The sequence below is a fragment of the Pleurodeles waltl genome, chromosome 4_2 (assembly GCF_031143425.1).
Source record: "Pleurodeles waltl isolate 20211129_DDA chromosome 4_2, aPleWal1.hap1.20221129, whole genome shotgun sequence".
NCBI lineage: Eukaryota > Metazoa > Chordata > Amphibia > Caudata > Salamandridae > Pleurodeles > Pleurodeles waltl.
The window spans coordinates 415,061,044-415,088,486 of NC_090443.1; the positions used below are offsets into that span (position 1 = coordinate 415,061,044).

Here is a 27,443-nt window from a genome sequence, read left to right on the forward strand (position 1 = left end):
GCAGGCCTTCACAATCTATTATTCCTCAATATATAGAGCACCTCTCACTCCCCCGACAGTATACCCTGAGGTATTCCTTCCTTGCACATATTCTCCTCACACTCATTTCAGCCTCCACTAGACTCTCTCTTGACGAAGCCATCACCATTACATATGTTAAGCAAGCAATTTGGGGCCTTGCCCACAATAAAACACTGGGACTCTCTGGTCTGTCACTAGAATACTATAGCACGTTCTCATCTTTACTCGTGCCCTGCCTCATAGATCTATATCAAGATGCGCTGCGCACAGGTGAACTTCCCCACACCTTACGAGAATCCTTACTGGTCTCTGTTCCCAAACTGGACAGGAGCCCATCCTACCTGGCCTCATACAGGCCATAGCCATCCTGGGCACGCATTATAAAATACTGGGCAAAATCCTAGTTGACAGGTGCGCCCACATTTTCCCTATCCTAGTCCATATGGACCAAAATGGCTTTGTGCCAGGGCACACCACATCACAAAATATCGCCTCTTTTTCACATACAAGACCGGGTTCAGGGCTTTCATCCTAATTCCGCCTGTCTGATACTTGACCAGGAAAAGGCCTTTGACATGGCCATACCTCTTTGAGGTCCTCACCCGTATGAGCATTGGACACACACTCCTAGCGTACGCCCAGCTGCTTTACACCAGTCCAACCTCACACAAGTCTGTCTGGGCCGCCTTGTCTCTGTTTTCTTCCAAGTAAATCGAGACAGGGGTGCCAACACTCTCTCTCCTGTTGTTTGCCCTGGCTTTGGACCCTCTCGACATCTGATTCAATGCAGAGGGTCGGGAATGGGGTATTTCACTGGCGGATGGAATGCTTTCAGTGTCCCTCTATATGAACCATTTTCACTAATTCCTCGGAGACGTTACCACAAATCTCTCCCCGATTTGGCACACCATGTCAGACTTTGCCACCGCCACTGGGCTCCAGGTGAACTGGTAGAAATCAGCGGTATACCCGCTGTGCCCAGGACAACAACCTCGCAATCTGAGTTTCGGCGATGCTCGTCTTCATTGGCGCCCACAAGCTATTTGATACCTGGGGGTTCATCTATACCCTGCTCCTGCCAATCTTTGTGACAGAAACTACTGTAGGGTTTTGAATGGGATTAGATGCCAAATGCATTTCTGGCAGACCCCCCACTGGCGCCAATTGGTAAGATCGCCTTGGCAAATATGATCCTCCTGCTTCATCTACTGTATTATTTTGTAAACCTTCCCTTTATACCACCGTGCTCGCTCTTCACAGAGCTAGACACTCTTAATGACACTCATTTGGAACACTGGCCGATGCTGATAGACCGTGGAGGCGTTGGGGCTCCATCCTTTGAAGCCTATTTCTTTGCAGTGCAGCTGCACTGGCTAGCCCAATCCCGACATTGCCGGGCCTTCTCCTAAAGAAGCCGCAATTGTCCTACACATGGCCATTACAGGTGATGGTGACTCGACGGTCTATGACCTGAGTGCACCGTCGGTCCCGCAACACTGCACTGCACGCCATGATACTCCCACCAATAGGGCTACCCCATCACCCTGGATTCTACAGAGCCAGAAGCCTAAAGGCATGGATGGATAACTTGGCGCGCACGGTGGGCGACCTTTTCCTGGAGAGCCATCTTCATCCTTCTGATGGGAACTGGCTGCCATTTGATCACATGGACATGCAAAGTGATCCACTACCTTATGCACTCCCCCCTGATGACCCTCAATGCCATTGGGAAGACAACATTGGCAGGCCGCTACGAGATAAAGAGTGGAGCATAGCACTCCAGTTCCCTAAGCTTGTGTCCCGAAATTCTCGATTTAAAAATATACAGTTCTTTATCCTCCACAGAGCCTATCTCACACTGGTGAGTCTACACTGCCATTTCCTAGAAATGCAATCCAGCTGCCCAACTCAGGAAGCCGATCGCACCTACATGCCCTGGTCCTGTCCTGCTCCACATGACTACTGGTGATATGTCCACTCCACGCTGCACTCTGTTACAGAACTTGCGGTTCTTGACTTGTGGGAGGCCAGCTCCCTGGGTATTTTTAAGCGCACCAAGCAAGGGAAGGTGTGGGCCCACATCGCATTCCTCCTCGCAAAGTGAACCCTTATACTGCACTGGCGCTCTCCCACGACCCCCCAATGTCTACCTGGCATGGCGCGGTACGCGAGTGGGGTGCAGCGGAAGAAGATGCTCTCCGATACGAGGGGGTGCCTGCATAGACACCTGATATCCCACAAATGGGCCGCGCTACTAACACATTTCCAACAAGAAGTGACTGCCATTGCCCCCCCTTCATAGCTTTGGGCACCTATCACAACACTCTGCTCTCCCTTATACTCTGCGACTGGAAGGAACACAACAATGCACTACACCTCATGTTCACGCAGACGCCTTACTAGCTGCCTGCCCTGCCTACTGCTCTTACGACTGCTCTTTTCCTACCACCTTACCCATCCCCGGTTCCGACTCCCCTATTCATTGGTAGTTCTTTATCTGTTTTATCATGACACTAATTGTCAGCTACTAAACCGACACACCACCTATTCTGTGCACAGTTCCTCAGGGTGATGATGTCATTGCTCTCACTAAATGCATATGAAAAGCATTTCCTGAAAGTTTGTATAATCTTGTATTGCTGTATGTTCACTATGCATTCTGTTTTCCCATGGTTGTAACCTATATTTGAAACCACTCAATAAAAAGATTTAAACAAAAAAAAAAAAAGCTTCAGTATTATACATGTTCTTGGCTCCGTTTCACCAGCGGTTCTATAATACATTTTGTCAAGGAATAAAATCAAGTATGATCATGCTTAATTTACAGCACTTGCAACACTTTTTTTTTTTTCTTCTTACCTTCTTTGTTACTTTCCTTCTTTCCTGCCTTCTTTCTCTCTTGCCTGATTTCTTTCTTTTCTTCTTTCTTTTTCTGCTTTCTTTTCTTCTTTTCTTTGGTTCACCCTTTTCTTTCTTTCCTTCTTTTCTCCTTTCTTTCAATGTTTCCTTCTTTCTAGGCTTCCTTCCATTTTTCCTTTCTTTTTTTCCATCTTTACTTTTCTTTCCTTTTTTCTTGCATTTGTCCTTTTTCTTGTTCCCTTCTCTCTTTCCATCTTTCCTTCTTCCTTACCATCTTTGTTTCTTTTCTTTTTCTTTCCATCTTTCCTTCCTTCTTACTTGACTTTCATTTCTTCTTTTCTTTCTTTTGCTTTCTTTCTTTAGCTTTGCTTTCTTCCTTTTGTTTTACTTGTTTTTGCTTTGCTTGTTTTCTTTCTTTCCTTTGCTGTCTTTCTTTCCTTCTGTCCATGAATCACTAGTTCAATGATTCATTCAATTCGAGTTGCGAACCCGTTGGTAGGAAGCTCTAGGCCTGATTATCGGCTTGCGTAAACTGAATTTTAAGGAGTGGCCCAGATGTTTGGTTCCTGGATGTATGAATTCTTACTCGCAGTTACAGATGCAGAGATTTTTTTTATTTTTTTTATTTTTTAAAACAGCTCTAGCCGCTGGGCAGGCCAGCACTCAGCAGCTGTCTGGCCAGGAGCCCATGTGCAGTGGTCTCCTGAGAAGTTGGAGGAAAAGAGGTGCTGCTGGGGACCAGCAAGGTCCAGGAGGACCCTACCTAGGAGGGGGAGTCACATGGGACCATCTGCGTCACAGATGGCCCACAGGAGCAGAGGCAGCACCCACAAATGTCCCACAGGGCAGGGACACAGAAGTCGCAGAAGCAGCCCACACAGCACCACAGAAGTTACTCCCACACCGCCAGAGGACCACGCAGAGGTCCAGAAGTTGCAGGAGGGAGTGCTGGGGGCTGGAGCCACATGTCTCCTGAAGTTCACCTTGGAGGTGAAGCAACAAGCCTTGGCAGTTGCAAAGGTAGCTGTGCACGGGGTACTGTCTTGCGTAGAGTGGAAAGGACTTACCACCGCCAAGGTGCAACAGCTGGTAGAGAGGACCAAGGGAGACTCTTCGGACCATCACCCGTGATGCAGGACCCATGCCAGTCAGAATGAGGGGAGGCCCATGCAGCCGGTCATTGATGCAGCCAGGTACCTGTGGTTACAGGGGAGTGATGCGTACAGCCCAAGGGAGATTCCTTCTTCTTCTTGTGCAGGCTGCAAATTTGCTTCTTAGGATGCACAGTCGGGGAAATGTTGCAAAGCTGTCAGGAATTCCAAATACAGTGTTGCAGAAGAGTCTTCCTCGTGAACCTGCTGCTTGTAGGTTCTTGGAGGGTCCAGTCGCGGTTCATGAGGCCAGAAGTCGAAGCATAGGTTGCAGAGGGGTCCTGCTTGGAGGCTTGCAAGCCAAATCTGAGGACCCACCCCAGAGAAAGACCCTATATAGCCCAAAGAGGAGACTTGGTAACCTACCCAGTTAAATACCTATCAGAGGGTGCCTCTGACGTGACATGTCTGGCCTGCCCACTCAGATGCTCCCAGAGTTCCCTCCCAACCTTGGAATCAAGATCGCAGAACCCAGGGACCCTCTGGAGGAGCTCTGGGCACCACCCCTGGGGTGGCGATGGACAGGGGAGTGATCACTCCCTTTTCCATTGTCCAGTTTCGCACCAGATCAGGGACGGGGGTCTCTGAACCGGTGTGGACTGGTTTATGCATGGAGGGCACCAAATGTGCCCTTGAGAGCAGATCCAGTGGCTTGGGGAGGCTACCCCTCCCAAATCAGTCACATCTATTTTCAAAGGGAGAGGTTGTTACTGCCTCTCCCAAAGGAAAGCCTTTGTTCTGCCTTCCTGGGCTTGATCAGATCAGGCAGCAGGAGGGCAGAAACCCGTCTAGTGGTGGCAGCAGCTGGGCTGTCCGGGAAAACCCTGTAAAACTGGTGGTAGCAAAGCTGGGGGTCCTCTGAGGAGTCCTTAGAGTGCATGGAATCATACTTCCAATACTTGGAACAGTATTGGGGTATGATTCCGACATGTTTGATACCAAACATGCCTAGGTTCGGAGTTACCATTATATAGCTGGATATAGGTAGTGACTTATGTCCAGTACATATATAAAATGGCGTCCCGCACTCACAAAGTCAAAATAGAGCTGGAGTTCGTGGGGGTCCCTCTGCTAGTGCAGGGATGCCCACACAAACGGGTACCTGCACCCTGCCATGTGGGCTGAGAGGGCCTACCATAGGGGTGACTTACAGTGACCTTGCGCAGGGACCTGTAATGAAACCGGGTGCGTGCATCCGGTTCACGCAGACTGCAATGGCAGGCCTGCAGAACCCTTTGCACTGGCTCCCTATGGGTGGCAGAATAACTGCTGCAGCCCATAGGGATCCCCTGGGACCCCAATGCCCCGGGTACCGATGTACCATATACTAGGGACTTACATGGGGGCACCAGTTTGCCAATTGTGGGGAGAAAAGATTAGTAGCAACCAAATTTAGAGGAGAGAACATAGTCACTGGGGTCCTGGTTAGCAGGATCCCAGTGAACACAGTCAAACACAATGAAACAGGCAGAAAATGGGGGTAACCATGCCAAGAAAGAGGGCACTTTCCTACAGAAATGTAGTATTTTTTTAAAAACAGATTTGAGTTTTGTCATACATTATATACTTTGTTGTATGCATGTATGCTTTTGCGGTAATACATCATGCCGCAGCATAGCATATGGCCATTATTACATTTTATTCAGTAGTACGAATGCTACATTGTACAATCAGTTGATGCCTATCTCAGATGGTGTTCCAGGGTCTTTTATTGCAGTACCATTAAAATCAATGCGTTCAAAACATTATATTGATATTTGCAAACCCCTCCCCCAAACCCCAACCTAGTATCTGTCATGTGTGATGCGGATTATGTGTATAATTGAAAGAGTAGTGTTGGGAATAATACGGGGGTGATTGGAAGAGAAAGGTGCCCCGAAAGGACAAAGCTCATACGGGGGTGTCAGTCCAATGATGTGAGTTAGTGTCTGCCACCTGGGACCTGGTGTGGGAATGCCAGGGTGTTACCTAGTATGGTAATCAGCTGAATTCCTTTTTCAGCTTCCTGATCTTTGGTCATTGCCTGCTTGGGCCTTGAAAGATTCGAAATAAGCATTCTAAGTCAGGGCAGCTGGACGCTTCCTGTGCCCTCAGTATTCCTCTCTTTGTTATGCCTGACCTTCCACCATACCCCAATGCAAGACCTCTTCTCGCCTGTACACTGCGGGGCATGAGGAGATTTCCAGCATCTAGTGATTTGTCATTTGGCCAACAGGAGGGCTAAATCAATAAAACGTGCAAGGTTTATTCTGTTCAGGGTGTGCATATAAACCTTGGAGACAGTGTTACACATTATTCCACTGTGGGGTGGGGGGGTCCCCGCTAGTTCTGTCAAGAAGTTGTGAATTTCATCCCAGTATGATTTGAGGGAGGAACAATCCAATTTATGTGCAGTAGATCTGCCAGGTCGGCATGACACCTGGGGTAGTTGGAGGACACTGCAGGTAAGAGTTTATGTAATTTTCTGTGGCATAAAATAGGCCCTGTGCAACAATGAGAACTGAATAAAGTGAAATTTAGAATTTCGGGAAATCCTAGTGTGATATGCATTTAAGAAGTGCCATTCTTCATCATTTGAGTCTCGACCAAGGTTCTTTTCCCAATTTGTACAAAAAGGTGTTTGGGATATTTGTAGGTGTGTACGTAGCCCCTTATATAACCATTTAACTAAGTACCTCCCAGCACCCATCTTATATACTGCCTGGATAAAGAAATGTTTTTTAGGTTCTGTGCCTGTTGGGGGCCCTGTATTTCTGAATATATCTGGAAATAATTGTGTGTTAAGAAGAGGGATGTGGGCAAGTTGTGGGTTTGGGTAAGGCCTTAGTTGGACATTAGTTCTCCATTGGTAAATAGGTCTCACAGTGTGTAAATGCCAGCAGACTCCCAGGGTTCAAGTGCAAGGGAAGTGACTGGGCCCATCAGCATTGGCAATCCTCGCAGTGGTATATCTGGAGCATAATCTGCAGTGGTCATTGTGTATTTAAGAGCTTGTCTCCAGTTATCAGCTTGTCCCCAGTACATAAGAGCATTACTTAAGAGCAGTAGTAAGTGGGAAGGATGTGGTACCCCTGTAGTAGTGGCATGTGTTATTTACCTTGTAGTAGCATCCAAGGAATATAATCTGCTTTGGTCAAATGGAAACCTGCCAGCCAGAATGCTAACCATTGTATTTGAGCTGCGTAACAATAGGCTTGACAAATTAGGCACGCACATACCACCCTTGTTGGACCTGGTCCTTTTTGCAGGGTCATCCCTAAACTTTGTGCCTCCTTCCTACTATTTTTTTCTGACCTGTTTTTATTGGCTTTCGGACTCTGTACACTTTACCACTGCTAACCATTGCTAAAGTGCATATGTCTCTGTCTGCATTGTATTGGTGATTGGTTTATCCAGGATTTGCATATTTGATTTACTAGTGAGTCCCTAGTAAAGTGCACCAGAGGCGCACAGGGCCTGTAAATCAAATGTTGTTAGTGGGCCTGCAGCACTGATTGTGCCACCCACATGAGTAGCCCTGTAAACATGTCTCAGAACCACCATTGCAGTGTCTGTGTGTGCAGTTTGGAATTGCTAGTTAGACCTGGCAAGTGTACCCATTTGCCAGGCCCAAACCTTTCCTTTTGCTACATGTAAGTCACCCCTAAGGTAGGCCCAAGGCAGCCCCATGGGCAGTGTGCACTGTATTTAAAAGAAAGGTAGGACTGGAGTGCTTTACATGTCCTTATAGTGAAATACTGCTGAAGTCATTTTTCATTATTGTAAGGCCTCCCCCCCCCCGCACACACAGGGTAACATGGGGATTGCCTTGAAATATCTTTTAAGTGCAGTTTCCCATTAGGAGCAGATAGAGTTTGGAGTTTGGGATCTCTAAACTCACAATTTAAAAATACATTTTTTGGTGAAGTTGGTTTTTAGATTGGAAGTTTGAAAATGCCACTTTTAGAAAGTGGGCATTTTCTTGCTTAACCATTTCTTTGCTTCTGCCTGGCTTCTGAATGCATGTCTGGGTCAGACTGACAGTTGGTCTGATTGTGAATTCACTCTAGGCAATCAAACAAAGGGAGCTGAGGTGTGTCCTGCACATCCGGATGGGCCTACCTGGCTAGAGTGTAGGGAGTAGCTGGCACTTGCACCTGAATAGGGCTTTGCCTGTCCTTACACAAAGCAGTCTCCAACCCCCTGGAGTGTGTCTCGGGCCAGGTCAGGGAGAGGTAGTGTTGTGTGCTCTGCAGAGGCCTTTCCTTTGAAGTCTGCCTACTTCAAAGGCAAAAATGAGTATAAGTATTGGACTGCTGATCCCACAGCTTCAGAACACTTCTGGACTGAGGACATTCTGCCAGGAAGAGGAGCTGAATGCTGTAGGAGGAGCTGCCACTCTGCCTGTGGCTTTGCTGGGTTGCTGCTTCTGTCCTGGGAGTGAAAGGACTGTCCATGACTTTCTACAACCTGCTTTCCAAGGTTCTCCAAGGGCTTCAGCTGTGCTTGCGTCCTGTTTTGAAGTCTCAGGGACATCAAAGTCTTAATCTGCCAGGGTTTTGTCTCTTCTGCTGAGAGACCTGATTTGCAAAGTGGTGCCAAATTCTGTGCCTGGGCCATTAGAAGTGGAAGCTGGTGACCTGAAGTAAAATACACACACCGAGGCCATTGCTATAGAAACATTGACACAGCGCCTGTCTCGCGGCTGCTTGGCACATCACCTGCTTCAGCACGGATCCATCCTTGCTGTGCATCTGGATTTTCCACGCATCATCCCTGGGCATCATTTTCTTCATCCGCAACCAGGAATCAATGCATTGCTAGTCCAGCGGAAAAAGAATCCATGCAATGCCAGCCGGGCGGGATAAGAAATGACGCATTGTTTGCTTTTCCGATGCAACACCTCTTTTGCGGCCCGCATCATCTTTGTTTTTGACGCATATAAGGTACTGTGTGTTATAAGGATACAGTCACTGTGTTTTCAGGATTAAGACTCTTTAAGTCTTTCAAAAGTGATATCTCTACTTGTGCATGTTGAGTTTTTGTTGTTTTGGTCTTGTTTTACTCAGATAAATATTGGCTATTCTTATAAACTGGTGTTGAGTACAATATTGGCTATTCTTGTAAAGTGGTGGTGGTGGTGGTGGTAGTAGTAGTGGTGGTGGTAGTAGTGGTAGTAGTGGTAGTAGTAGTACAGGTACATCGCCTATGGCTCGTTCCCTAAAGGAGAATGCAGACGATTTGGCATGGTTTACTCGGAGACCGGAGAGATCTCTGAACAGGCTAAGTAGGGTATTGAGTGTTGTAAGATCCATAGTCAAGTCGCATGCATATTTAGTATAAAGTCATCGGCATACAGGGATACAACATGACATTGTGGCTCCTGCGATTTACCCCAGTTGCTGGCTATCTGTCTGAGGCCCTGTGCTAAGGGCTCCGTTTCAAGTACAAATAATAGCGGGGACAAGGGCCAGCCGTGGCTTGTGCCCCTAAAAATCGAATAGGTAGACAATATGTGGTGTCCGGTTTGTGCTCGTGCTGTTGGGTCTTTGTATAAAAGTTTGATCCATTTAATATATGTTGGAGGTATGCCAAATTTGGTTAAGATTGCGAACATGTATTTCCAGCTACGGGTATCGAATGCATACTGGAGTTCAAGGGAGAGGCATCCCGCATCTGGGTAGGTAGTTTTAGCAGCCTCCATCGCCTGGTAGAAATAATATTTAATGAGGTGCTACGATGGGGCCAAATCCGTTCTGATCTGAATGGACTAAGTCTGGGAGTATGGGTAGCATTTCTTTTGCTAGCACTCTCCTCGACATTTTATATTTTGTTGATAATAATGATAATGGTCTGTAGGAAGACATGTCTTCTGGATCACGGCCAGGTTTGAGTAAAGACGTTAGTAGCACGTGACAGTTGTAAAACACTCATAAACAACTCCCAATACTAGGTCCAGCAAGTAACGTTAGTTTGACCAATAAAAACATTTGTTAGGTAAACATGAGCTGGAGTTGTCACTGTGGGGAAGGGAGCCATACTTGTGCTGGAGTCCAAGGTGGCAGCCCTAGACAAGCTGGTCGGGGGTCATCGCAGCTGTTAATGTCCGGCTGAGGTCACGGTTTCTGTCACTGCAACTGCGTTCTTTCAATGCCTGAGTGGTTAGGGGGGCAGGTTTGGAGGGTGGCCATCGTGGAGTCCCCACTCGGCTATGTCGCTATTGCTGTCTGGGACCCTGTGGTGTTTCTTGGGATGGGGGGGACACGCTTTTGGGTGCTGTGTTTTAAGCGAGTCCCAGGCTGATTTCGGGGTGTGGAATAACAAGATGCATTCATTGTGTACTCCTCCAGGAGAGCAGGAAACATGAGAACATAAGAGAGACCTTCCACCATGAGTGGTTTCTTTGCAGCTGGAAATAAGAATTGTTTATGTTGCACGGCTAGTGTGTAATCAGGAAGAGGGACACCACGATATTATCAACATTTATCAGAGCAATTTCTCTGTCTTTTTGGAGTACTGTATCTCGGACTCTAAAGTTGAGGATGCGAGCCACAATTGGCCTGGGAGGTGCCACTGGGGGTGTTCGACGAGTGGGTACCCTGTGTGCTCTCTCCACCTTAAACATTCCTGATAGTCCTTGTCCATAGTCCTCAGTTTTCAGCCAGGTTTCTATAAACAGTGTAACATTTGACCCATCTGTGTCCTCAGACACCCCATTGTTGTGCACATTGTGGCGTCATGCTCTGCCTTGCACATCTTCGACTCAGTTGTGTAGAAGGCTCAGTTGTGAGTGTAAGTTTTCCAGTTCTTTTATGTGAGCCTTCTGTTGAGGGCCCAAGATCGCAAGGTCTGTCTCTGTGGCTTTAGTCCTGTCAGTTAGTTTGCAATAGTCATCAAGGAACAGGCCCAGGTCTGATGACAGTGTACCAATTTGTTGTTCTGTGGCTGTTCTAGAGTCTAGAATTTCTTGCATTAGGTCTAGCTTGACCAGTGTCATGGTGGGTACTTTGGGTGGGATGTAGTCCCTTACTGTGCGATCAGGTGATTCATCAGTGCGAACATTCCCAGGCTGTGAGCTATCGTGGCCTGGTGTAGGAGCTGGTTTTGTCTTTTTTATACAACCTATGTTTAAGTCTCTGCACTCACAAAGGCACCCCTGAATGAAACACTAAACTCTGGCCTTTAAGGCTGCGTCCAGTGTATTCCGCAATTAGCAGTGGGTTACCACCTCGCTCCAAGAGGCAGCCGGGCATGAATTAGAGCTAGTTGGATTTCTCTGTCGCATCCTATGGGCTGTAAGGTGGGACTGGTTCAACGTAGGGACACACTGGGATGACTCGTGCAAGCACCTAAGAGAAACATGGGTTCCCTTCGAATGGCAGATTTGAAGTCCCAGCTGGAGAGGCAGAGCAGTTGTTAATAGCTGGTATCAAGGTGCCTTGTATGGTAGTCGCTGCTTAAGCAGGTAGTGGCTGCAGAATGAGTACTCTAGTGGAGGTAATTATTATCTACAGAGCTAGCCTAGGTGCACTGCGCAAATATTCCGGACGTTCTGTGGCCGCCTCCTGACGGTGTCAACCTGACACTCCTATGTAACAGTCCATACTAGGGGGGAGGCAATCAGCTAATAACATGCTTTTAGTGGATCCTTGGGGCTGATCTGCTGTATATCACAGTGGAGTTTTCTCAGAGGCATCAACAGTTCTCAACTAGTAACAGGCTATGTACTCTTGGGCAAGTGGCCGAAACAGGCCGTGTGCAGAAGACTTTATGGTCTCAAGGTTATTAACAGGTAATAGCAGGTATTATGAGTCAAGTCATGGAGTCAGTATGCCAGTGTGATGGGTCCACCTTGAAGTCATTGAGGAAGTTAGAACTGTGACTGGATGGGGGCCTTCATGGCTTGTATTATTACATGAGGTGCACAACCACCTTATTAGGGTTTTCAGAGCCGATCCGCTCATGAGGAGAGGATCAGCTACCCTTGGGTCACACTTCTCCCGTGAAGGAGCCCGCCCCTGAGTGCAGAGGCATTTTCAAGGGAATGCACTGTGGGCGCTGTAATGGAGCCTGCTGCAGGAGCCGGCGTATTTCTGTTGACAATTAATCAGTTCCCACCAAGTGTCTGGTCTCCAGGGCCCGCAGGTTGTGGGCTGCAGCAATATGTTTTCAAGCCGCTCTGTGTACAGCCTGCTGCTCGGGTCGGACCACTGCGGCGGTGTCAGAATCGGGCCTCCCGATCCCAGACTTTTTGTTCTCTCGGACTATACCTGTGTACTGTGGGCCTGATACATCACAGGCATGTGGAGCAGGGTCTGGAAAGAAGACTTTACCCGGTGTGCAGTGCGAATCTGCTTCTCCGAACACAGGAGGGCGAGCCAATCACGCTGCTCCACTCAGTTAAGACCATCCCAGCCACTCAGCCTTCATTAGTGCAGAAAACAACATCATCATTGTCTGCCATGGCTACAGGAGCGGGTGCACCAGCAAAAGGGAACGTGTGACATCATTCCCCCAGCATTAGGAAGGTGGTGGTGTCCTGGATGGTGACTGATATTGGTGGTTCCCGGACGCCTCCTGGGAGCTTCACTGAATTCTGTCTGCCATCTCTCTTGTGTACAGTAAAGGGCTTGGAGCCCGCCTGTCACTTACCATTTGTTGGCTTCCGTGGCACTCGTCTTTACAGCCTTGTAATATGTCACTGTAGGCCAAGCACCATTTCCATTCCTCTATGTGGAGCAGGGACCAAGCATTGATTGCTTCAACCTAATCAGTGCCCACATGCTGTTCCCGAGGTGATCGAGGTACTATTTTGTTCTTTTTATCCTCTAGTGCCCTGCAAACAGTCAAAAGGCTGCTGGCAAAAACAGGCCCAGCAAGACCAACTAAATTGCAAAGTTTTATTTTTCTAGCTAACTTTCTTTTATTTTGCCAAGCCCTCTTTTCTCACTTTGCACTCATGTTTTCTTTTGATTTTGCTTGTGGTTGCTGTTCTCAAAAGATGACGATTAACTTGTTGTAAAATATTGCAAATCGACATTGTCTCTTTATGATGTGCAATTTCTGAAATGATGCTTTAACACATAATCGTGCAGTACACCACATGCCACCCCATTACAATCCCCCAATACAGTCTAAACCACTCACCCCGATCCAATCCACTCCAACTCATCCCACTACAATCCTCCTAATCCATCCCAATCTAATCTGTCCCACACCAGTTTGCTCCACTCCAATCCAAAACAATCTGTCCCACTCCAATCTGCTCTACTCCAGTCTGAAACAATCTGCCCACTCCAGTCTACCCCACTTCAGTCTCCCTCACTCAAATCCAAAACAAACTGGCCACTCCAATACAAAACAATCTACCTCACTCCAATCTGTCCCACTGCAATCTACTGCACTCTAATCCAAAACGAACTTCACCACTGCAATCCATAACAATCTGCCTCACTCCAATACAAAACAACCTGCCCCACTCTAACCCGCCTCACTCCAATCTGCCCCACTTTAATCCAAAATAATCTGTCCCACTCCAATTCAAAAGAATCAGTCCCACTCCAATCTACCCCACTCCCATCCAAATCAATCTGCCTCTCTAGAGTCTGCCCCACTCCGGGCTACCCCTCTCCATTTCACAACAATCTGCCCCACTCCATTCTGCCCCAATCCAATCCACCTCACCTCACCCCAATCCAGTTCACCTACGCCATTCTAATTCACTCTACTCAAATTCATCCCACTGCATCCAATCCAGCCAACGCACCCTACCCCACCCCAATCTATACCACCCCACTCCAATCTATCCTCATACATTCTGCACCACTCCAATCAAAAACAATCTGCCCACTCCAGTCTGCCCACTTCAATCCAGAACAATCTGTCCCACTCCAGTCCAAAACAATCTGCCCCACTCCAATCCAAAACAATCTGCCCCACTCAAATCTACTCCACTCCAGTCCAAAACACTCTGCCCCACTCCAATTCATTTCAATCTGCCACACTTTAACCCCAAACAACCCACTCCAATCCAAAACAATCTGCCTCATTTCAGTCCAAAACAATCTGCCAACCTCAGTTCTACCCGACTCCAGTCCAAAACATTCTGCCCCACTTCAGTCCAAAACAACCTGCCCACTCCAATTCATTTCAATCTGCTCCACTTTAACCCCAATCAGCCCACTCCAATCCAAAACAAACGACCCATTCCAAGTTTCCCCACTCCAACCCACCTCACCCCAATCCAACCTATCCCAGTTAACCCCACTCCAGTCCACCACAATTCACCCCACTAAACTCCAGTCTAATCCACACCAGTCTAATCCACCCCACACCAATCCAATCCACCTCAATCCAATACACCAATCCAATACTGCCCACACCAATACAATACACCCCACAATCGACTCCAGTCCCAATCCACACAAACTAGCCCAATTCACCTCACTCCAATCCAATCCACATTAATCCTCCCTACTCAAGTCCAATCCACCCCCTCTAATTCACCTTCATCTATCCCTCTCCAATACACCCCCTCCAATCAATCCACGCCACACCAGTCTAATACACCCCACAGTCTAATCCATCCCACACCAGTCTACCCCACTCCAATCCGGTCCAACTCGCTCCAATCCAAAGCACCCCACTCCAGCCCAGTCCACCATAATCCACTCCACTCCAGGCCACCCCACCTCACTCCAATAAACCCCACCCCAATCCAGTGCACCCTTCCCCTACCCAATCCACCCCAATACATTCCAGCACACTCAATCCAGTCTACCCCATCCTACCCTAATCTACCTCTCTCAATCCAATACACCTCACTCCACGCCACCCCACTCCACTCCAGTTCACCCCACTCACTCCAATTCACTCCACCCTTCCAGTCAACCCCACTCCAGTCCACCCCACTTCAACAGTTCACCCATGCCAATCCAATCCACCTAGCCTTTATGCAGTCCACCCCACTCCAATCCACCCCACCTCAATCCACCCCACCTCAATCCACCCCACCCCATTCCACCTCATCCCACTCCAGTCTAGTCTGCCCCCTCCATTTCAGTCCAGTCCACCCCAGTCCAGTCCACCTCAAACCAGTCCACCCCACTCTAATCCTCCCACCTCAATCCAAACCACTCCAGTTCAGTCCACCCCACTCTGATCCAGTCCATCCACCCCACCCCACCCCACCTCAGTGCAATCCACCTCAATTTAATTCACCCCAGTTCAACACACCCACTCCAATCCAGTCCACCCTACTCCAGTCCAATCCAGCCCACTACACCCCAATCCCCCACTGCATTTCATTCCAACTCACTCCAATCCAGTCCATCCCACTCACTCAAGTCACCCCACTCTGCTCCAATCCACCCCACTCTATCGCAGTCCAAGCCACCCCATCCTAGTTCAGTCCACCCCAATCCAAACCATACAACCCACTCCTATCCAGTCCGCCCCATTCCAGTAAATCCAGTCAACCCTACTCCAATCCAGTGAATCCAGTCAACACCACTCCAATCCACCCCAATCAATCCATCCCATCTCTATCACTCCAATCTAAGCCACCCACCCCAATCAAATCTAATCCACCGCACTCAAATCCACCCCAATCCAATCCACCTCGCTCCATTTCATTCCACCCCACATCAACTCACCCACTACACTCAATCCACCTCACTCTACCCCAATCCAATCCACCCCACTCCTATCCAGTCCACCCCTCTACCTCAATCCACCCTACAACACTCTGCCACTGAACTCTACCCCCTCTACTCAACTCCGACACTCTACTCCCTGTACTCCACTCTACGGCACTCTACTCCCCCACTCCATTCTGACACTCCTTGTCAGTAACATTTAGCCATGCTGCAGAGCAGCATCAATGGTATACAACATGGCAAAACACATGCCCAAAGCCATTACCTCTTGTAACGGTGAGACCTATTGGTTTTTCCAATGCTTATTTGACATAAGGAAGATAGATGCTTGTAAAGATGTGGGAGGTAGGTGCTAGCAGAGGATGGGTGGATGCTGTGCTAAAAAGAGGAGTATCAGCCAAGTACTGCCCTCACAGCCATCTATCCCATCCCTCAACGCTTTATCAAGTGCCCACTCCACATATCTGTCCCTGTGGTTGATAAGAGTACACTTTGATGTGCATTATTAAGGTGCTTTAAGTCAACTAAGAGTTCTGTGACCTTAGAAACAGCAAAGTACAAGGTACAGCGTCCCTTCGTGTAAGTAATGGAACATGAGTTTTTATTCTGAAGGTAGGGGATCATTCCTTATAACAGATGATCGCACCCCCTCCACTCAACACTCCATAAAATCGTCAACCTCTTGCAGTTTCTGGTGAGAGAGGTCTGCTGGGTACAGAAATGTAAAATAAATGAGGGATGTGTCTTGTTAAAGTATACACGCCAATATGCATCTTGCAAGAGTCGTAATTGAAGCCAGCTTCATATTTTAAACTGTGACGTTGTATTTATTTATTGATTTTGAACTATTTCTGTAGTGTGGGTGGTCTAACCATATTATCAATTTAGGGCTTTACTTGGTAACAGAATCGCAATAACACATAAGAAAACTGATAGCCGTAACAATTGAGACCTGGAAAGGCAAGTAAATTTGAGTGATACATTCTGATGAAGTGTGTTTTCAAATCTTAGGATAATGTGAGAAGAGGGGTATGTTTGATGTGGCATAATGTAGATAGGTTCCTGCTTTCCCGCAGTAAATCCCAGAAGTGCAACAAATAAACATGCCTCATAAATATTATCTTTTCAGCGCATGACTTCTTTTTTCAGTAAAGAAAAAAAAAAACAGGGAGCAGATAAGCTAACCTGTCTGTAATTGTTAAATTGCAGTTGATGTTCTGCTCAGGGCACAGCTAATCAGACTCGTGACTATGCCTGCAAGAAGGTAAATTATTACATTGGAGGAGTGACGTTTACCTATTAAAGGTCACCAGCAGACCTGCCAGCTCTGTAATAATTCTCACTTGTGCCATCCTACGTGGGAGAAGCAGGGGCATTGAAAAGGGCCGAGCTCTGTAAATGGACAAGGATTTATAGCACCAGCACTACCCGAGCCGGGCCACCTACCTAATACAACCATGTCCTGGGGAAAGATGCAAAATGTACTGCAGCTTCGGCTAGTATGAGTCTTCATATATTAGCTGGGAACCTGCACTGTGAGCGGGTTTCCAGTTTTACCTTGGTGTTCACCGTCTGCTGAAGTCTCTTCACCAGGTGCCCATGTGAAGTGTTGAGGCCATGGTGTGAGTTGGTGATGGTGGCTGGTGATATCTTAACTAGACCTGGGCAAAATGTAACTTAGCGGCAACATTTGAAAAATTCTTAATTTCACATGAACGAAATTTGCAGAATTTCTTGAAATTTCAGATTATGCAGTTTTGTGTATTTTTTTTGGCCACTGTGGCCTGCTTCCTGCAGTAAAAGTCTCGTAGAAAGATCTTTTCTGCTTGAAGCAGCCTCCTGCCAAAGTCGTGCATACTTTTTTTTACACGCGGTATGGCCTTGAGTGCAAAAAGTCATACTACATGCCGCATACCACATTTCACTCTAAAAGCATAATTTTGCAAAACGGCATGCTATTTTGCAAAGTTTCACAAAAAGAGGACAGTTCCTACAACCTTAATGAGAAATAGACTTTATGATAAAAAGCAGAAGCTAGTTTATGGAAAGATCGCTGGCCACTGTGTGTTACAATGTGATAATGAGCTTCTGGACAGACTAAGTCTACTTTTTGAGCCCTTTCATGGTAATATTATGCCTGTGTATGACTTTGACTTTGTTGATTTTGAGATTAAATGTATTTTGTGAATTCTAAAGCTGGAATTGTGTACCATCTGAACCTAGATGCATTTGTGTTGTGAAACCTTTTCTGCCACAAGTCCTTGTGATTTTGAAAAACTCTGGGGGGATTTATGGCCCTCAGTTTTGTTTACTCTTTTTACGTTTGTGTTCCAGTTCTTGGAGATGATGGCACTGAATGCTGCTAACAGCACTGACGTCTACACCACGTTCCTAGTTTATCTGGACCTTGTGGAAGGTACGTATTAAAACAGTCGCAATTTTTTGGTTTGGATCAGGAAAGCCTGCTGATTTTTAACATTAAGATTTGCAGCAAGTGGGACTGTAATATTGTAACATGTGAGTGTTTTGTCTTTTAGGTCGCAGCCTAGTTTGCTAAAGACATCCTCGGGACATCTAGAAAGTTGACATTGGAATGCATTCAGCCCGTTGCTTGCCCTTCACTCTGTGGTTTGTGTAGGAAACTACCCTCTTTTTGGCATGGTTACCCCCACATTCTGCCTGCTGTTAGTGTGTTCTGACTTTTTTCACTGGGATCCTGCTAACCAGGACCCCAGTGATTGTGCTCTCTCCCTCTAAATTTGGTTGCTTAGGACTTTACACCCCCCCCCCCCCATAAGACCCTAGTATATGGTACCTAGGTACTCAGGGCATTGGGGCACCAGGGTTTCCCCATGGGCTGCAGCATGCATTGTTCCACCCATGGGAACCCATGTAAAATGTATCTGCAGGCCTGCCATATGGCAGCCTGTGTGAAAAAGTGCACGCACCCTTTCACTGCACCAGGTCACTATAAGTCACCCCTATGGTAGGCCCGCTAGCCCAGAGAGCAGGGTGCAGGTGCCTGTGTGTGAGGGCACCTGTGCATGAGCACAGGTGCCCCTATGAACTCCAACTCCATTAAACTGGACTTCGTAAGTGTGGAGAAGCCATCTTATGTGTGTATTGGCCAAAGCCCAGCTACATAATGGTAACGCCGAACCTGGGCATATTTGGTATCAAACATATCAGAATCATACACCAATACTTTTGCCAGTGGCGGTTGTATGATTCCTTGCACTCTGGGGGCTCCTTAGAGGACTCCCAGCATTGCTCCTACCAGTCTTCTGGGGTTTTCCAGGCAGCCTGCGCTGCTGCCACCCCTAAGACCGGTTTCTGCCCTCCTGGTGCTTGACTAGCTCAGGCAGAGGAAGGCAGAACAAAGAATGTCCTGTGGGAGAGGAAGGCAACACCCTCTCCCTTTGAAATAGATGTTACATCGCTGGGGTATGCTTTCAAGGGCACGTGTGATGCCCTCCTTGCATAAACCGGGTTGCACCAGTACAGGGACCCCTGGTCCCTGCTCTGGCACAGAACTAGACAAAGGTAAGGGGAGTGCCCACTCCCCTGTCCATCACCACACCAGGGGTGGTGCCCAGAGATCCTCCAGGTGGCCACTTGATTCTGCCATCTTGAATCCAAGGTGGGCAGAGGCCCCTGGGAGCATCTGAGTGGCCAGGTCAGGTAGGTAATGTCACAGCCCCCTCCTGATAGGTGGTCACTCTCCTATGTGACCAAAACCCCTTTCTGGGCTGTTTAGGGTCTCCCTTTTGGGTGGGTCCTCGGATTCTACATGCAAGATTCCAGCGGGACTCCTCTGCATCGTTTTCTTCATCTTCTGGTCACTGGGACTGCAGCTGGACCCTCCAGGAACTGACAATCTGCAACTTCAGTGACAACTCCGCTCTGCAACATTGTTTCTCCGGCTCCTTCCAACAACTGCAACATTTCCGAGTGTGTGCATCCTCTGAGGGCAGCGATCCTTCAACCTGCACAAGAAGTAAGAAGAAATCTCCCTTTGAGTGAAGGAGTCACTTCCCTGCACCTGCAGGCACCAAGTGCAACGACGACAATTGATCTTCTTTCCTCTGGAGCTGCATGGATCCTGCATCACACGTGGTGGTCTGAAGTGGTCCCCTTGGTCCTCTCTACCAGCTGCCCAACTTGGGAGACGGTAAGCCCTTGCCTTTCCTTGCAGGACAGTCCCTGTGCACCGCAACTCTTGCAGCTACCAAGGCTTGTTTGTTCCTTATCCAGTAGTTCTTTAGGCTCTGTGTGGCCCCAGCCTCCAGCACTCCTTCCCGCAAAGCACAATTTCTAGCCTGCTGTTCCAACGACGTGGGACTCCTATTCAGGTGTGTTGAGTGGGCCTCACTGCGACTCCTATGTCTGCTGCTAGTGGGTTACCTGTGGGGGCTGCCTCCTCTTCCTGTGACTCTCCCAGCTGCTGAGGGTCACCCCAGACTCCCCTCCTTGGGCCGAGTCCCCTAGACCTTGCAAACCTTCCTCTCCGACTCTTGCATTTGCCAGGGCTCGTTGATGGTTTTCCAGCACCACTGACCGACTTCATTGTGAGCGCCAACATGAGACATCACTTGCATCACTTTTGGGACTCCTCTTTGGCTCCTGTGCTGCGCTGCTAACCGTCTTCGTCTACCTGTTCTGTGTAGTGTAGCCATTTTTAATATAGCTTCATGCACGTTAGTTTAACATACTAGGCCGCTGTGCACTTTGCCCTAGATACATTTTATTCAGCCTTGCACTGTTATTTTACAATAACCAGTTTTACGGTCTTGTTTTAATTTCCTTCTATCACACTGTTTAGCTTAGTTCAGCACTGTGTTCTCAAATAATGCATCCTTGATCGCCCTGTGCTTCAGTCAAGGCTACAGTCTGGTACATTGCCGGTAAACGTGGTAGAAGTTTAGTCTCCAGTATTCGTAGAAAATACACATCCTTACGGAGGGACCTTTTCTTAGAACATCTGTGTGTTAGTTATAAAACACTTCCTAGTACACGTCAGAGGGAGATTCCGGCCAGGAGCCTACAACTAGATGCTGACTGCCCGTTTCAGATGCTGATGCAGATTACAGGCCTTTGCTCGGGTATGAGGGTCGATGTCCTCCCGGGGGAACCTGAAAGGCAGGCTTACAGCTTCACATGCTGTGCTCCAAATATAACTTAGAGAGAAAATAATCTAGCGGCACTATGATAGCCTTATTCTTGTGCTTCACTCTCATTGTTACTATTTTAATCCTACTGTGTTGTATAGTTCTAGTTATTGCAGCTCACGCTTTGCTATCTAAAATGCAGTTGTTTTATTAAACCAATCTTTAAAACTTAAACTGCCTGTGTCATTTATATATGCGACCGTACTGTGTATGAGAGAACCGGTTGTGACCTGAGTGACCACGACTTCCCTGGGAAGTGCTAAGATGTCATGAGCTCGGCTGCCCAATTGTCTCTTCCATTTGGGAGAGATGAGGCACTGCTAGTTAGCCGGAGCAAAACCGGGATTTAGAGTGACAAGGGTCCTCCACCGTGGGTCAGACTCAGTCCCTCACACTGTGAACGATCTTGCTGCCCAAAATCCAGTAGTCTCATTAGGATAATGAGAGCCTACGCAACACCTGCATCTACAGAAGGGTGGGTAGTGGCTCCTTCCACAACCCTACACTCAACTCGAACTGAACTTGGTCCCCTTCCTTTGCAGGTCCTCTTCTGGAAGGGTCCACTTTTGGGTTCTTCCAGTCTTGGTTGGGTCTTGCATAATCCTCTTCCAAAGTCCTGTTGGTTTTGGGGAAAGCCAGGTACTTACCTCTGCTCTCCTGGTCGCTGGGGGTAACTCTAGTACTCACCTCTTGGGGTTCCTAGTTCCTCCAGCATCCTTCTACTGATTCCACTTCCTTGGATGGGGGGAACGGCCTTTCACATTCCAAGTTTTAGTATATGGTTTGGTCCTCCTCTAGGGCCCTCACGATTTCCTGTTGGTTTCACCAGTGCCTATTGTTTTCTATGTTGTTTACTGATTGCTAATGTGTATGTAATAGTGTGTTTACGTCCCCCCCAGTTGGGAGATTGCCTATTCAGTATTCTAGTATTTCTGTTACTATAATAAAGTACTGTTATTTTTGGAACACTGTGTGGTTCTTTCATGTGTTTTTTTTTATTTTATTTTTAAATATTTTTTATTGGTTTTATGTTTCAAATATGCAATACAAACTGTTCAATTATCGGTAACAGGATCACCTAGAGCATTATCCAGTATTAAACCCATTTAACAACCACAAACCCCACCCTTTTAACACGTTACGGAACACTACCAATCCTACAGTATCATTCCTTGCTGCAATTGCCGGAGGCTTATCGTGTGTTGACTATCATTGGGGGTGCTCGCACGTGACCAGTGTGGACCCTATGCTGCTGAGCCTATATCCATAGTCTCCTGGTGGAGGCCCCGTTTAGGTTGGTGGGCGCGGATGGCTACCGGGGTGGTACTTCGCCCTATGCGTTATTGGTGTTCCTGCGTTGGAGAGCTGGTGAGTTATGAATTCAGGAGGAAGAGGGGGGGAGGTGATTGTGCTATTATGACGGGCCGCCCTGAGGGTTATGCCTCTGTGGTGGGAAATGCGGAGAGATTTATATCGCGCTTATTACAGGTATGCGTTCCCTGGTTCATGGGGGCATATCATCGTTTTTGGCCTCGAGTTTGGTTACCAGAGTTTCCCAGGTGTGATGTCACCCCTCTCGCGCCAGTTTTTTTAGTACCTGGTATTCAGTGCGAGCCCAGCGTAGTGTGACAGTGTACCAAGATTTACGATCAGGAGCATTGGGGGCTTTCCAGTGCATCACTAGGCTAGTTCTACAAATTTGTGCAGGTATCTTTGTTTTTTAGGTCTATCCCTCAATCCCAGTAGACAGGACCTGGGGTCTGCTATTAACATAAGCCCCGTTAACTCGGAAATCTCCCGTACCACCTCCGACCAGGCTATTTGTACGTTAGGGCAGTCCCAAACCATGTGGTAGAAGGATGCTGACGGTGCTTTGCATCTGGGACATACTGGCTCAGAGTCGGGGAACATTCGCTTTATCCTGGCAGGGGATAAATATGTTTGATGCGTGAAGTTAAATTGAGTGTACCTGAATCTGGGATTCCTTGACACGCCACGGGCATGATACAAGGCTTTTGGCCAGTCCACCTGTGGGATCGGGGTGGGAAGTACAGCGTTCCATCTCTCTCGGGCTTTCTCCGCCTGTGGTTCGGGAGATTTATTGAGGATTTTGTACAGACAGGATATTATTTTTATTTGGTCATTGTATTGTAGGAGATGATGAATTACAGGGGAGATCACTGGTTCCGAGGTGCCTGCCCCCCACGTTTTTTTTTATTGCGTGGCATATAGTGTGGTATGTCAAGAACTGGCCGGGGCTCATCTCAGTGAGGGCCTGTAGGGCCTCAAATGTCATTAGCTTGCCATCTTCGAAGCAGTCGCCCACTGTCTGTACTCCTGCTTCCAACCATACCTGTGTCGCCCGCGTTCCAGCTGCGGTCCCCACCAGTAGGTAGTCCAGTGGTATATGTGGGGAGTAGGAGAGCTTGTCCGCTCCGCTCCGCTTTGCACGAATTTAGCCCAGCACGCGTGCGCCACCGCAAGCAGTGGGTTAACATGTTCCACCTTGGGGTGTTTAGATGTCAACCACCTTATCAGGGGGGTCCCCTTCAACCAGGACTCCAGGCATGTGGATTCTGCCTGCGCTGGTCTGTGGATCCAGTTCTGAACCCACTGCAGCTGTGCGGCTGCATAATAGCATTCGAAGTTGGGGGCTCCCAGACCGCCCATATCCACTGGCCGTTGTAGCGTGGCTAGGGCCACACGCGCTCTGCCACCGCCCCAGATGAGCTGCAGCAGGGCTGTGTTTAAGTTGCTAAAGAAGCTTTTGGGGATAGTAATCGGTAAGGCCGTGAAGTAATATAGCAGCCTAGGTAGGATCAACATGTTTGCTATCGCCACCTTGCCAGGCGGTGAGAGCAGGAGCTTGTTCCAGAACTGCAATTAGCCTTTTATGGAGGTCAGCGCCCTCCCCAAGTTCCCATCTCTTAGATCTTCTGTGTCGTGGTATATGTTTATCCCAAGATATTTGAACGTTTCCGGACACCACTTTAGGCGCCCTATCTGAGGAGCACCCTGACTATCGGGTGACCGCTTTGCCAGAGGAAACGCACAAGACTTTTCCCAGTTTACCACTAGGCCTGACAGGTCTCCAAACTCGGCCAATAAGGATATTACTAAGGGAACAACTGCGCGGCCGTTTCGGATGTATATTAAGGCATCATCTGCGTATAGCGAGATCGTGTGATGGAGTCCGTTCCTGATTATTCCCCATTCGTGTTCCATGAGATGTACTCTTGCCGCTAATGGTTCCATTGCTATAGCAAACAGTAGCGGGGATACGGGGCAACCCTGCCTTGTGCCCCGGGAGATCGAAAAGCTGTCGGAGATCACCCGACCCGTCTTCACCCTTGCACTTGGGTTGGAATACAGTGTCCGGACCCAGCAAATATAGTTGGGGCCTATTCCCATGCGGGCCATTATGGCCAAAAGGAAGTCCCACTCGAGCGAGTCAAAAGCCTTTTCAATATCCAGTGAGAGCACCATTTCTTCTTCTGTGTCTCGGGTAGTATCACCCATTATGCTCAGTAATCTGCGAATATTTAGGAAGGTGTTACACCTTGGAATGAAGCCATTTTGGTCTGCGTGTACCAATGAGTGCATGAGGGGGGCTAATCTGTTTGCTAGTATCTTGCCTAGTATTTTGCAGTCTAAATTTAGAAGTGATAGTGGTCTGTAGGATTTGACATCTGTGGGATCGCGGCCCTGTTTGGGGAGTACCACTATCATAGCTTCTCTTTGGGATGTGGGCAGGCATTCGTTAGTCCACGCTTCTACGAACACTCTTAGAAGGTGAGGTTTCAGGCATGATAAATGGGCTTTGTAGTATTCCGACGGGAGGCCATCTCTACCAGGCGCTTTATTTCTAGGCAACTGTGCAAGGGCTAATTCTATTTCTTCCATTGTCCTGGGAGCTTCGATTTTATCTCTATCGGTTTGTGATAATTGTGGCAGGAAAGAGTCAGTGAGAAAAGCCTCAAGTTGTGGAGCAGTGCATGAGGTGCGTTTAGTGTATACGTTTGAGTAGTATTTTCTAAATGTCTCGTTTATCTCTGCTTGTGTGGTAGCCATAGCATGTGTGCCCACGCGTATGGCCCCTATTGAAGACTGCTGTCTATCCTCTCGAAGCAGCCACGCTCACATTCTGCTTGATCTATCCCCTTCTGTTGGCAACCTTATTAGATGATAGTTGTAATCATGACAACGGAGTTTGTTGTCAGCGTCATTATATTTTAAGCGCCTTTCTTTTAGGACAGTGTGAGGGATTTCCCCTAGCGCTACCGCTATTTCTGCTGCTCTGAGCTCCTTCTCTAGTTTGCCAATCTCCGCTTGCAAAGAGTGTCTCACTCCCCACGTGGAGGATATGCATACTCCACGTACCACTACTTTATGGGCGTCCCACTCTATCGCTCGTGTTGTTGCAGACATGGCATTTATATCCCAGTACTGGCTTATAGATTCTTTCAATGTTTCGGCGAATGCCTGGTCCTGTAGTGCTTCCGCCTGGAACCGCCAGGTGGGAACCGCCTGGCGTGACCTACCCCAATTCAGTGTTACTCTCAGTGGCGCATGATCCAACAGTGTCTTCGCTAAATATTCCGACTCGCTGACCAGTGCCCCTATATCTCGGGTGCCCCATATTATATCTATTCTGGTATGGGTGTTGTGTGGTGCTGAGTAGAATGAGTATTCCCTCTGTTTTGGGTGTCCTAGGCGCCATATGTCGTGTAGTCTCATATCACTTGCCCAGTCCTGCAGGGGACCTGTGGGTTTCCTGTTTGCTAGCGAGCTCGCTTGGGCACGAGATCTATCCAATGTTGCAGATGGTGTGCTGTTGAAGTCTCCGCCCCAGAGGGCCGGTGGGGTAGGACAGTAATGTTGGAGTGAGGGTGCTGAGAAATCCCATAGTCCCACTGTTTGGAGCGTATATACCGACCACTGCTATTTGTCTGCCGTCCAGTCTGCCCTCCAATACCACGTATCTTCCTCCTTGATCTATTTTGTGTGTCAATAAGAAGAATGGGACTCCCGCTGCTATCCAGACCAACACCCCCCTCGCGAAGGCCGAGTACGTTGTGCCTATCAACAGGCCTCCCCATTTCGTGCGCAGGTCGTGTAAGTCCCCTTCTAGCATGTGTGTCTCTTGTAGGATGGCAATATGCACTCCTAATCACCTAAGCCGTGCATGTACTCTGGTCCGCTTGCTCAGCGCCCCCAAGCCCCTAACATTCCATGTTACTATAGTATACTGTTTTTTTTTATTTTTACCGGAAGGCGTCATACGGGGTTTTGGGGATAAATCTCTGTGCTTGAGATCTGAGCTTCGGTATTGGCCCACCTGGTCACTGCCCTTCTGTAGCTGCTATTTGTTAAATGTAGCGAGTACAGCTGTTTACTTTGTGTTTTGAGTGATTCCGATACGTGCATTTCTGCTAAACTACTAACCCCAACCCCCCTTAATGGATCCCCAATACTACTTACAACTGGTGTGAAACTACTAAACTTGAAAACCCGTGAACTAACCCGTATCCGGTTGGATTTGCATATTGGGGTTCTCATATCTTCCAGATGTGGCTCTTATAAGGGGCTCACATCTTTCCGCAGACTTAGTCTGCTAATACTATTGGGCGCCCCTCGGGATGTGAGACTATTCCTTCCAGCACCGCTCCGCCACCCACAGTCCACCCCCGCGCGCCCCCTATAAATTAGCTTTACATTTATATCAAAGATACACATTGCTGGAAGCACATTCGCCCCGGTCCTCGGTGGCGCCGCAGAGTCCCTGGTGGTTTTCGGATTTCAAGCATCGTTAAAACCGGCGGACCAACGGAGTAGATGTATGCAAATTAAAGTTCGTCTGCGGACCTGGGGGTGACCTTTGGCCCACCCAGCTCTCCAGTTAATGTAGATGTGGAACTGGCCGTGTCGGAGTCCGAGCCCAGCTCTGGGGGTTTCCTAGCAGTTGCAAAGTTGCTTTGCATGTGTAAAGGCGTCTCTTTCAGCACTCTTGCTCTTTCTTCTGCCGCCTGCCAGTCATTAGGTTGGCCCCTAGTGTGTCTCTTGGATCGCTTCCTTGAAGCAGAAGTTTGCCATTCCTCATCCCCCTCCACATCTTCCCGCGGGCGAGCTAGGCCCTTGGCATGCAGCCATGTCCAAGCATCCTCGGGATTAGTGAATATGTGGGTGCGGTCCTCCGCTACCACCCTTAGTTTAGCGGGGAAGAGCAAGGCATATTTTATGTTATGTTCACGCAGGCGCTGTTTAATTTTAACATAGGAGTTGCTTTGATTCTGCACCTCCTGTGTAAAGTCTGGGTATGCGTTAGTAGTCGAGTCCTCGTACTTAAATAGGCCTTTGTTGCGAAATTGTTGTAATATTGCATCCCGGTCTCTATGGTTCAGGAATCTGGCTATCAGTGGTCTAGGTGGCTGACCAGGGGCCGGGGCTCTTCCCGGTATTCTGTATGCCCTTTCCACTGAGAAAAACTTGGATGGAGCCCCATTTAACACCTCCTTGATTAACCATTGCTCCAGGGGGATTTCAGATTCTGTTTGTCGCATGCATTCTGGAAAACCCAGGAATCGTACGCTATTGCGGCGCGCCCTGCT

General features: G+C 48.1%; 1 protein-coding gene across 1 annotated transcript in view; it reads left to right on the forward strand.

The window, feature by feature from the left end:
* Positions 1-27,443, forward strand: part of TSEN15 (tRNA splicing endonuclease subunit 15) — a 144,080-nt gene that overhangs the window by 24,490 nt on the left and 92,147 nt on the right. The window contains exon 2 of the mRNA XM_069231630.1: positions 18,002-18,083. Coding sequence (XP_069087731.1) covers positions 18,002-18,083 — 82 coding nt within the window. The remainder of the gene's footprint in view (positions 1-18,001; positions 18,084-27,443) is intronic.